General features: G+C 41.0%; 1 protein-coding gene across 5 annotated transcripts in view; it reads left to right on the top strand.

The window, feature by feature from the left end:
- CDC42BPA (CDC42 binding protein kinase alpha) overlaps positions 1-12,739 on the top strand; it is a 364,329-nt gene that overhangs the window by 269,643 nt on the left and 81,947 nt on the right. For all 5 annotated transcript variants that reach the window (XM_089685105.1, XM_089685106.1, XM_089685108.1 and 2 more), the window contains exons 13-15: positions 187-429; positions 2,688-2,798; positions 9,134-9,378. In XM_089685105.1, coding sequence (XP_089541231.1) covers positions 187-429; positions 2,688-2,798; positions 9,134-9,378 — 599 coding nt within the window. The remainder of the gene's footprint in view (positions 1-186; positions 430-2,687; positions 2,799-9,133; positions 9,379-12,739) is intronic.

Raw genomic sequence — 12,739 nt, 5'->3', positions numbered from 1 at the left:
AATCCCCAAAATGTGATGGCTTTCTTCTGTTCTACCGATTATCTAATAATTACATAGTTGGACTTCTCTCAAGACATCCCCACCCATTTGGGGGTGTTCTGATACACTGAGCAGCTGCACCAAAGTGATCTAGCCTGATTCATGATCTTCCTGTCATGACATTTTGATGTTTTCACTTTTGTTTAGGAGCTGACAGAGTCCAGTGAGAAGCTGAAGTCCCAAACCAAAGATCTGAAGGAAGCCCAGAGTCAGCAGAAGCAGACTGTACAGGAGATGAAGGAGCTGAGTGAGAGATTGACGGAACTGCGGTCTCAGAAGCAGAAGTTTGTCCGCCAGCTCCGAGACAAGGAAGAGGAAATGGAGAGTGTGGCGCAAAAGGTGGAGGCATTGCGACAAGAACTGCGGAAGATGGAACGGGCCAAGAAGGAGGTTAGTGTATTGGATGATGCATGCTGGAAATTAGGACATGGTACAACTGGTCTCAAATGCAAATGTGCCTAAATGAAGAGATGTTGTCGTTGACCATAACAACCAATCTGATTGTCTTAGAGCTGATTCACACATGTGCAGTGCAAATTGAAGCTCAGGTTTCACAGCTAATTGATACAGTAGTTTTTCAGCGGTTCATGTCAAGTTTACAGTCAGGTCCATAAATATTGGGACATGGACACAATTCTAACATTTTTGGCTCTATACACCACCACAATGGATTTGAAATGAAACGAACAAGATGTGCTTTAACTGCAGACTGTCAGCTTTAATTTGAGGGTATTTACATCCAAATCAGGTGAACGGTGTAGGTTGTTATTCTAATTATTAGTTGTAGTATTAGTGTGTTTTGAAAGCGAGATAAACCCATTCACTAAAATCAAAAATAAACCTTAATGTTAATGTAATTCCAAAAGTTGTTTCAGCCATTTTAAATCTGCTTTTATTAAAAGATAAAAATGGTGATCCTGCCACAAAGGTCTTTGTCCAGGCATTTCCTGTTATGGGTGACAACTGTCTCCCAGTTCTGCTACTGGAATGTTTCCCTGTGACATACACCCCTGGTTGAGACTTCACCATCAGAAACAATTGTAGAATTTGGATCTCCCCCCACTGTTTGTCCAGTGACAATGGTCACCATTACAGGAAGTTAGCGGAAATCTCCCAGGTAGGTACAATGATGACAGTAAAAACCTGAGAGGGGTTGTAGCCTATTTCCACTCTGTGGTTGGAACATATATCCAGTAGAAGTGGTTAGTTGGTCAACACTTAGTGAATTTTAGCATTCTTTAAGTATAGATCTATACTCAGAAAAATAGGTTAGTGGACTACTTTTCTGTCCTTACTATTCTGTGTTTCCCACTGAATAAAAAAAGAAAAAGGATTGCCTTTAGTTATAGTTTAAAGGGTAACTCCACTTTCATGGGAAAAATAATTCGCAAATAAAAAAATATAATATAGCTCATACAATTGCGACTTAAGTCATATTGTAATTGAATGTTATTACAAATTACTGTACCTTTCCTTTTCTATCTGCAGCGCTGTTTTTTTCTGTAAAACGCAGTGCAATATGGCTACCTGGAGGTGTTTTTTACACAGATGGTGTACAAAACACCCCTCAGAAATGTAATTTCCTGCTTGTGTAATTGGCTCGCTGATTTTCCCAGAAGTGTGTACTAAGATATGTCAGATTTTTTGCTTCCCCTGCAACAAAAATGTCTTTTTTGGTGAGATACTCCCAAATGGAAATCACATCTAAAGTAATGCCTGCAAGTGCAGCATCTGATAGATGATTGTAAAACCACTCCCATACAGATTCACTCTGCACACGAACACAGACAAACAGCTATTTCTTGTGAATAACAGAAGGTTGGAAGTTGCAATGTACATAGATCACCCAGAGGGGAATGTTTTTTTCTCAACAGAAGTGGAGTTACTCTTTAAAACTGAAGTTTAATCTGTTTATATTTTGCCTTCCCTGGTTCCTCCTTTCCCTCCTTATTAACATGCTAATTAAATTCTGAAATAAAACATTTCCATTACCTACCTTATTTTAGATCCAATAATATAATCACTAAGTCTCTGTGCATCCCTATGCATTGCAGACAGATCATGGTTGGTGGGAGGGGCTAGTAGGGTACTGTACATAGCTTTCTGAAAACATTACAGCAATCTGCCTCAGGGCTCCTATCGTCTTCTTCAGTCCTGCTGCAGTTAATGGGCTGTATTTTGAGAGGAGTTATGCAAATATCAAAAAACCTTGATAGGTGGAGCTCAATCTGGAAGAGTTGGTGTTCCTAGGCAAATTGTATTTGCATGCAGGCAACCCACGTCCGCATGATGCTGAGACTATAATTGAAAGACATCAAATGAAAGGCGTGGGTCAGGAATAGTATAGCTGGGGAGGAAAGGCTAGTTAATGCTGGACATCCTCCAGTCAAGAAGTGAGGCAGGGTCTGTTTTATTTGTTTCAGCTTCTAATGCAAATTATAAGAAGCTCACAGTGTGCAGTGAAATCAGAGCAAGCAATTTCAATGCAGGAAAGAAGCCTGTACAACTGTGCAGGACGAAAGGGAAGGTTGGTTTTACCATGTCCTTTTATTTCACTGGTCCTATATTTTGCATGGACTGGCTCGTCTGATCCTCCTGTGTCCTATCCATGCCTCTCGATTGAACTGAATGTATGTTCTCTCTTCTAGATCGAAGCCCAGGCTGAAGCTGCAGCGGCTGAAGCCTCCAAGGACAGAAAATTGCGCGAACGAAGCGAGCAATATGCCAAACAACTAGAGAATGAGCTGGAGGGTCTCAAAGTAAGTCCAGGACAATACTTCTGCATACATCTCTGATCATTTGTCTGGCTTTTCCAGTCCAGGTACACGTACAAACCTTTTGAGCCAGCTGCCATTTCCACTGTCACTGAGCCACCCATATTGGATTGAAGCAGCTTGAACTCATTAGTGGGACTCATGCTGTTGTGAAGGAACAAACCAATCTATGATTTTGAATTTAAAAACAAATTTGAAATATAAATATATTGCTAAATCTTGCTGATTTCCTTCGAAGACTGTGTGTGTTAGAATATAGCCATCTTCTGAAATTCAAATTTAAAAAAGAGTAGAAAAAAATTAGAATAGAAAAGAATAGACTACAATAGAATAGCTCTCTTTCAAATTTCGAAAAGTATAGAATAAAGCAGAATAGAATAGAGCATAAAAGAATAGAATAGACTAAAATAGAATATAGTTGTCTTTCAAATTTCGAAAAGTGGTGAATAAAGCAGAATAAAATAGAAAGTAAAAGAATAGAATAAAATAGAATAGAAAATAACATAATAGAATAAATTAAAATAAAATAGAAAAGAACAGAATAGGAAATAGAATAAAAAATAGAATAAAATAGAATACTAGAAAAGCTACAATTTCTGGGGAAATTGTGTGAAGTGTTCTTGCCTCCACCAGTAGTCTACAACTGGAGTGGGCGGAGTAACTGGGTGGAGTTGCTTGTCACTCTGCTGCCTGCTCACACACCTGGGTTCCTATGGCAACTCACTCTACAGCAAGGGCAGAGAAGAGCGGTTAAAAACAAACTGCTCCAACTTGCTCACTTCACTGGCAGTTGCCACCTTCAAACGATTGTAGTTTACAAATTATACATCCTACTGAAGAGCTTTATATTGTGAGAATCACAAGACCCAGACCTACATTTTGGTGCATAGTATGTCTCTGAAATATTAAAAATGAAGGCACAGTTGCAGTTTAAAAATTGCCCTTCAAATTTGAGGTGGCTAGAGTGGAGTTTCGATGAATGTCACTGGGCGGCGTGAGTTGCAAACAAATGGTCATATTGTGAAAACTATCAGGACTATGGCTTAGCCGTGGACATTGTTAGTGGCAGCAGGGATAGCTGAACATTTTGATATAAGATTTGTGTAGGTGGGCTTGAAAATGAGGGAGTGATGGCAGTTTAGAAATCATGTCCTGATTTTTCAGCTCACACTCTAGCTTTTGTCAGCTCCCACTCTAGTTTTGAACATTCTGCCATTCATTCCTATGGGACCAATTTCACCACAAAAACGCCGTAATTTCGTGAACCATTCGGCGAAATGTTCCAAAGTAATAGCACACCAATCCGGAACAATCCGCACGTTTCGGTATATTACTGTCTATGTAGTGTAAAAACTGTGGGAAGCGTTAGGGTGGTAAATTTGGCTATAATAATAAGAATATATATGTGAGATAACAGTAAGTGGTCTTGCCATGCAAGAACATGTAATAACCATCTTCCAAAAGTTTAATAGAATAGAACCAGCTATTGGCCCCAATGAATTTGGATCGATTCAAAGTTTTAGATTTGAATTCAGTTTGAATCCACTGGAAACATTTTAATCCAGTCAAAAATGAATAAATGGAACAAAATGAAATGAAATGAATATCATTATGCAAGAAAACAAAATTAGTATGTTTATGAATCGATACGAAACAATATGTAACCCAGCAACATTTCAAGCATCCCTACCCTTTGTCAGGCTAATCACACCATACGATCATGTACTATATAATACATGAACTCAGAAATGATGAAAAGAGACACAAAGTATTCATTCAATACAAGATATATACAAAGTACCAACATTATGCTGCATGTGTGACTACTGATACAGATTCAGGCTCAGTTCACAATACTGTGATGTGATTCTGACGCAATTTTCAGTGCAATTATGTAGTGCAACTTTGATGTGACTTTGGTTGCATTTTGAATGTGGTTTGCATATTCTACTAGACTAAATTGCACCATAGTAGTTGATTCCGTGCAACTAAATTCGTATCTGAAATCGCACTAGTGTGAATGGAACCTTAATCAGGTATCTCTTAATCCAGAGGAAGATCTGTAATATGACATTTTAAGAAACAGATATCAAACAAAATCATGGTTGAGGCCATGCAATGACAGAGTATCCATTTCAGGAATCCAGTAAACTTCTTTCCTTTTCAAAGCAGTAATGAGATCACCTCTTCATCTCAGCTTACCATAAATTCAGGATCAGTGTCCTTTTGTCCTACTTCCCAAAAACGTTTGGGTACAGGAAGGTCAAGCTGTTTGGTTCTGATGGAAGATCTATGTTATGACATGTTGTCTCTAATCTTCTGGGTGGTCTTCTCACCAAGTTGCAGGGGCATCTCAATAAATAGACATAAGTACTCTAGACTCCACTGGAGTGGAAAAAATTATCACCCTTAATTACGGTGATTTAAGAGCACCTTTAGTGCTTCTAAAGTCTTAAGGGTTTTTTTTACCTTAATGCATCCTATCCAGTATTCTTTCCAGGATCAGCTCCCCCCTAAGTACTACCTGTGTCTTGTATTGATCCAGCACTTTGCCCATCTGCAGCATTTGTGGTTGTCAATCAATTCCTACTAGGAGGTTGCAGGGGCTGGGGTTGAACTATGCAATATGTGTCTATGGTGTATTTCGTATGTCAAAGCTGAGGGCTAATCATTTCTACTTTACCTTCCAGGGTTCCCCCTTCCCCACATTTATTTATTTTTTTTAAATTTTATTTCAGGTACTTATATAGCGCCGTCAATTTACGCAGTGCTTTACATATATATATTGTACATTTACATCAGTCCCTAACCCTCAAGGGGTGCACAATCTAAGGTCCCTAACTCACAGTCATACATACACATATTAGGGCCAATTTAGACAGGAGCCAATTAACCTACCAGCATGTCTTTGGAGTGTGGGAGGAAACCGGAGTACCCGGAGGAAACCCACGCAGACACAGGGAGAACATGCAAACTCCAGGCAGGTGGTGCCGTGGTTGGGATTCGAACCAACGACCCTAGTACTGCCAGGCGGAAGTGCTAATCATATAGCCACTGTGCTGCCCCACATCAACGTGTTAATGAAAATTTAAAGTGGTTGTAAAGGCTCAAGGTTTTTTACCTTCATGTGTTTTTTGCATGAAGGTTAAAAAACCTTCTGTGTGCAGAGGCCCCCCCAGCCCCCAATCCTTACCCTGTGGTCCAGTGACATTCTCGACATGCTGTCTGAGGACTCTTCTTTCTCATTGGCTAAGACAGCAGCGGGAGCCCATTGGCTCCCGCTGTTGTCAATCACAGTCAGTGAGCCAATGAGGAGAGAGCGGGGGACGCATAGAGCAGTGGCTAGGGGATGAGCACACAGCGGTGCCCCCAGAGTTTCCCTGGGGGTACGGCTCGAGGGAGAGGAGCCAGAAGCACCAGCAGGAACCCAAAAAAATTTATATTGCACAGAGCAGGTAAGTATAGACATGTTTGTTTTTTTAAAAGAAAAAAAAATGGATGTTTATTGTCACTTTATGTAAAACCTTACAGGTTTTTATTACATTACTCATTTTAGACCCAGTGAGATGTCTGAAGAGTGGGAGTTCCTAAGCAGGCTTCATTTGCATGTGAACTGCCCTAGGTATCTGCTGAGCCTCCATGATTAATAGAACTGAAAGTGATTTTAAAGGTTTAAAATGATGAGTATTAAAGGCAGTTTTTTTTTTTTTTTTTTTTTTTAATAGCAAACATGTTATACTTACCTGCTCCCTACAGTTTTGCACAGGGCAGCCTCCTCCTCTTCTTGAGTCCCCTGCCACCGCTCCTGCAACTTGCTATGGGGGGCACCCAAGCTGCTGCTCTGTGTGTCCATTCACCCACAGATGTGGCTCAGCCCCTCCCCCATTCTCTCCTCATTGGCTCATTGCCTGTGATTGACAGTAGCAGGAGCCGAAGCTCTCCTGCACATCGCTGGAATGAGATGGGACTTGAGTAGGTATTTGGGGGAATAGGGGGGGTTGCTGCACAAAGAAGGTATTATTTTATATTCATGCATAGAATGCATGAAGGTAAAAAAAAAACTTGAGCCTTTACAACCACTTTAAATAATTTTGTTCTAAAATAACAAACATGTTATTCTTACCTGCTCTGTGCAAGATTATGCACAGTTCTAAAGGATGCCTTGACTGAAAAAAGGTTGAAAACGCAGGTCTAGGAGATATAGGAGTGCTAGATGATGCTGGACGTCCTCCAACCAGGAAATGAGGCAGGCTCTATCTGACTTGCTGCGGATTTTAATGTCTCTTGTGAGAAACTCGCAGTGTGCAGTGAAATCAGAGTAAGCAATTTCAGTACAGGAGAGGAGCCGGTACAACTGTGCAAGACTGGAAAGAAGGCTGGAGTTCAACTTGAAACATATTTCTGTGCTGAAATACAAGGATTTAATGGAGGAAACCCTATAGAGTCTGAACAGATCTTGTAGGAATGGTGCAAAAATACACAGATGATGTCAGGCTGACTGTTATTATGCTGAGTTCATAGATGTCTCATGCTAAGACACAGCATGGGATAGTTTGTGAAAATAATTCATAGAATTGTAAGAGCATCTGTCATCGATCAGCCCCTCAGCAGAGAGTCTGGTTTTGACAGAGGCATCCGCTGTCACTTTCCTTGATATGGACCTATAGGGCATTGCAGAATATCTCCATACAGTGAGCAGATTCCTCCAGATGGTGGAAACAGACATGTATGCAGTATAATATATAGTATGTACAGGATATAATAGAAGGGTGTTTTGAGCTTTCCTTACTCTATCCAAAAAGTGGTGGCTGAATTTCGTCTTTTTCTTTAAAGCAGAGTTCCACTCACCCTGTCAAAAAATAAAAGTCAGCAGCTACAAAAACTATAGCTGCTGACTTTTAAAAAACAGCCACTTGCCTGTCCCTCGGTCCCGCGGTGTGTCCTGTCTGACCTGTATTCCACGAGGCCAGCATCTTCAGTGTGGGCACCCGGCTGTGAGAGCTTGCGGCTTCACAGCCGGGTACCCACTGCGCATGCACGAGAAATGTTGCGCTTCATGAATGGTCCTGTAGTCTTCTGGGACGTGTCCCAAAAGCCTACAGGGAGGGAGGGAGGATACCTTCCGCTTCCGATCACCTAGGCGATCGGACCAGAAGTAGGAGCAGGTACCTGTCAAATTCGGGTACCCGCTCCCCCTACCCCCAAAAGGTGCCAATCCTTAATGGGGAGCGGGGGAGCAGTCCTTAAATCAGAACTTCCCGTTTTGGGTGGAGCTCCACTTAAAGGCCTTTTTTCCCTATATTTTCACCTGGTAGATCTTGCCAGAAACCCACTTCCTACTCCAGGTTGACAACTATCACTCACTATATCTATGGAGAAGCAGCATGCCCACCCTAAGACAGGAAGAGTTAGAACTACAGAACACACACTTATTTTCTTACCATTGAGGGAAGGTGTTCTGTAGTCTAAAGATGAACCTGGTGGTGCTAACATCACTGCTTGGGTTTTCAATGCAGCACAGTGCAGAGGAAATTTGGAGCTTGCTGGATTTCTCGTTGGATCAACAAGTATTTTTCCTTGTTTGCAGCATTTTTAAAGAGATGAAATGCAGGAAAATGTGCATGCATTGCAGTGATGTACAGCAGTTTTGCCCAGACGTATCTTCTCAACAAAACCATTTAAAGTGTTACTAAACCCACAACAGTAAAATCAGTCTGTATATACAGTAAAGCATGCTTGTTATACTCACTGTGGGACCTAAGGGGTTATTCCTCTGCATTGTGTCAAAAGGATGTGTGATCCTTTCTTCTCTGCCCCTCCTCTTGTTAAAATGTCCTCCTGATACAGACTGAACCTGTAGTCACATGCAAATGCCCAGTTTGGTGTGTATTGCTAGAGAGGTTTTTTTTTCTTCAGAGGGTGCATGTGATCAGCACAGGGCCAATCAGAACTGTCCAAAGAGAGGTCAGGGGTTTCACATCCTCCTAAAGCAGAAAGAACTCCTCCTACAAACATTAACCAGTGCTCTGCTGAACACTGATAGAACTCATAAGACTGCTCTAACTGCTGATGAGAAAATGTATTTAGCAGTTTATATTTACTAACATAATTGCATTTCCATGTTGTGTGTACTGTGGGAGACCAGATATAGCGAATGCAGGGTCTGGGGTTTAGGAACACTTTAACTACGCAGCCAGTCTTGCCCAAAGAACCTGTGCAGCAAATGACAGTTTTGCTGCCACACTTTGCAGTGCCAGAAGCTGATCCATGACTTTACCTGCAAAATTCTCAGTCTGTTTATATTTTGTTCCTCCTTCCAGAAACAGACAGGCCGCACTCCAGGATTTGGAAACTCAGAACAGCAGCAAGAAATCAACAAGCTGAGGACAGACCTAGAGAAGAAGAGTGTGTTCTACGAGGAGGAGCTGTCCAAGCGCGAGGCGCTGCATGTTGCCGAAGTTAAGAGCCTGAAGAAGGAGCTGCGGGAAGCTGAGAGCCAACAGCTGACCCTCAAGAAGGAGACCATGATCCTAAAGGACAAGTTGGACAAAATACGGAGGGAAAGGTACAAGGGATAGTTTTGTGTGGAGTTTAAAGTAGTACTCTCACATTTAGGTTGAACAAAAAAGTTGAATGTATGGGCTGCATTAGGGCATATTGAATACAGGGATAATTGTTCTGCCCCTTCAAACTCTGCACTCACTCTGTAATGATGTAGAGATTGGTGGTGAAATCACATAAAATAAAGAATTAAGCAAACAATACTGCCAGGGGAACTTTCAGAGCAGCGGGATGGAAGGGGAGGAAAGGGTTAGGTGAGAACCCAAGGATGGGCTTCACAATGCAGTACATGCAGGTAATAGATTCCTTGCAGTGTTGTTAGTTGACCTCTGGGAATAGCTTTTTCACAGCAAAATTGGAAATTCTGCCTAAAGGAGAACTAAGGAATAAATATTGCATATCTCTGTTCCCTGGTTCCAAAGATCAGTTGATGTGAAGGCATTGCACTTAGAAGTTCCTCCCCCCAAATCTTCTTTAGGCTGCATGAAGTCTCAGAATTCTGCTTACTCTCGGGACTCATCACTGGTAGCAGCTGCATGAAAATATGGAGGAGAAAGTACCCCGGAACCATCACAGGAACTCCGACAGTTGCATATACACTGCGTACAAACAGGACGCTTGGTGTATCTTAAGTGTTCAGGATTTATTTAAAATGTATATAGACCCTAACCATAAACTTTTCTTTTTTTGCTCCACTTTAGTCTTTTGAATTTAGCATTGAACATTTTTTTGTTATATCTGTTCAATAAAAAAGCATGACTAGCCTTTATGTTTCACATAAGGGAGAGTAGGTAGGTCTGAGTAATTTGGCAAAAGATAACTGGGCAGTGCTAACACCATTTGGTCCACAAAAATGGCAGATTTATTTTTTTCTGCACTTGCATGACATTCAAAGGCATAAAACATTGGGAAATGTGCAAGTGTTATATATTGCGGAGATGCACTGTAATGTGTGTGTGTGTGTGTGTGTGTGTGTGCATGTATGTATATATATATATATATATATATATATATATATATATATATATATAAATTATTATTTTATTTTTTTTGGCCTGAGATACAATTTAATTAATTAGGTTCAAACTAAGGGAGAGAAAATGCTCCCGTAGGTGTCGGTGTATTATAATTCCAGGCTTCCCAAGTGACAGTATCTTTTTTTGGGTCCCCTAAGTGTTAAAGTGGTACCAAAGGATATAGTTTTTTGTTTAAACTAAAAAAGGGAGTATTATTACCCACTCTGTGCAATATGATCCCCCCTTTTCTGGCAGTCCCACACCAACGCTGTCCACTCCTCCATCTTTTGGGAGCCTCTTTAGCAAGCTGGGTGCTAAGGAGGCACTTGTGCATGCATGCTCTTGAGCCAGGCTGTGTGCGTTCATAGACGCACACAGCACCGATAAGCCAGCTCCCCAATCCTTCCTCACAGGAGTTCAACTGATGGCAGCAGGACCTTATGGCTCTGCTTCCTTCAGTTTTTCCTGTGCAGTGACAAAGCTGGAAATGAGGGGAGTAGTGCTAGAGCTGAGACAGCGCTTAAGCAGTGACAGGAGCCAAGTAAGTGTTTGCAGAGTTGGGGGTGGGTAAGACAGGTAGTTTTTACCTCAGAGAATGCATTAAAGTGGTATTAAACCTAAAAATGCAAACATTTAATATATTGCAGCTTACTAGTTCTTAGATGTGATGCATTAGTTTTTTTTTTTTTTTTAAGGCTTTCTTTTTTTCTATTTTCACCGGGTGATCTGGATATTAAGTCTATAAGTCTGTTGGTTTTCAAAAGAACAAGCTCTCTTGCAGATGTATTAGGTACAGGGATGAGACAAACCATTTACTACTGACAGGCATACTTACAATGGTCAACTTTTATTTATTAATGTAAAACCTTTATCCCAAAAGGAAAAAAACTGCTGGAACTGCCTTACCGGGAATTTAAGTTTTGTTAGTGTATCTAAATCTGCTAGTACATCTAACACTCCCCCACTCCTAGACTGATAATGCTGCTGTTCAAATGTGCCCCGTGTGTTCATTCATCCAGAGTTGTTTGTCAATAATACAGGAGGTGTGTTACTGGTCAGATCACCAGGTGAAAACAGAGGGGGGGAAAAAAGCCTAAAACCCCCCCAAAACTGAAGCAGCCACCGTATCTAAAGATTGGTAAACTGCAATATATTACATTTTTGGTTTTGGGTTTAAGGTAAAAAAAATCTTTTAGACTTTTTAGAACCACTTTAGTCTGGCCATACACTGTACAGAGCAGTTGGACTGCTGGGCTATTGTATAATGACAACCAGCGCCAGCAATTGTCAGAATACCTTAACAGTAGCTGCATCTCATTGGATGCAACCAATATTTGCCTGAAAAATGTTGTAGCAACTTTGTGCAGGTAATTGCTCCATACTAATTCATGTTAACTAGTTCACTACTATCTCATAGATATGCTGTCCATTCTTGCTGTGCAGAACTTAACTACCCTATGCCAATAAAATAAGATAATAGGACTGCCTCTCTGGGACTCTGCAGTTTGTTTCTATCATTTTTAAAGACATTTGTATTGACGAATCTGGAATTGGCTGCATCTGTTTGTGCCTCTTGATCCATCCTAAAAAGGGAAAGTATAAAGTTCTGAGCTGTCTGCTTGCAAATCCACAAATGTCTATTTTATTTTAACTAGAGAGATTTATGTCTAAACACATCTAAAGGTCTTATAATACAGCAAGCATAAAGGCTGAGGCTTTGATGCGGATGTTTGCTCTGACCGTTCGTTTTATGCCTGCACTGTGCACATTAAGCCCTTCAGTAGCTGAAATACATTTCGAACTAAAGCTTGTTAGAAGAGGAACCGAGCCAACAAATAGTTTGATGCTATAGATCAGAGCACACCTGTCTGCTTCTGTTGTAGATGTTAAAGTAGTTGTAAACCGCAGACATGAAATATGAACTAAGCATATCCCTCATAGTGTGTGCTTGTCTCGATCCAGAGCACTAAGTGTCATTTCTGTCTGTTGCCTTGTTCTTCTGCATGAGTCACTTCTGACCAGTTTTTCTGACACCAAGAGCAATAATGGTGACAAGGGTGGGCACAGCCTGTGATTGACAGCCCTATCTTTGTTCCTATGTGCTGTGTGAATAGGGTGTGTCCCTTTCCTCCAATCAGCACTCAGAGCTCTTCTCACTGACTGTGACTTCAGCTCATTGCCCCCTGCTTTTTCAGAGTTGAGAGAGCCTGTGTAAATTCTGCACTTATAATGGATGTAGAGAAGAGAGCAGATAAACAGGTACAACTTGGAGGAGGATTTGTGTCATCTCTGTGTATTACCTATGACAATGGGTATTTGTAAGGGTTTACAACCACTTTAAAGTATGAT

This window comes from Staurois parvus, unplaced genomic scaffold, assembly GCF_062004578.1.
Source record: "Staurois parvus isolate SC_StPar_1 unplaced genomic scaffold, SC_StPar_1.0 ptg000362l, whole genome shotgun sequence".
NCBI lineage: Eukaryota > Metazoa > Chordata > Amphibia > Anura > Ranidae > Staurois > Staurois parvus.
The sequence above is the reverse complement of the archived record's forward strand: the minus strand, read 5'-3'. Positions and strand labels throughout refer to the sequence as shown.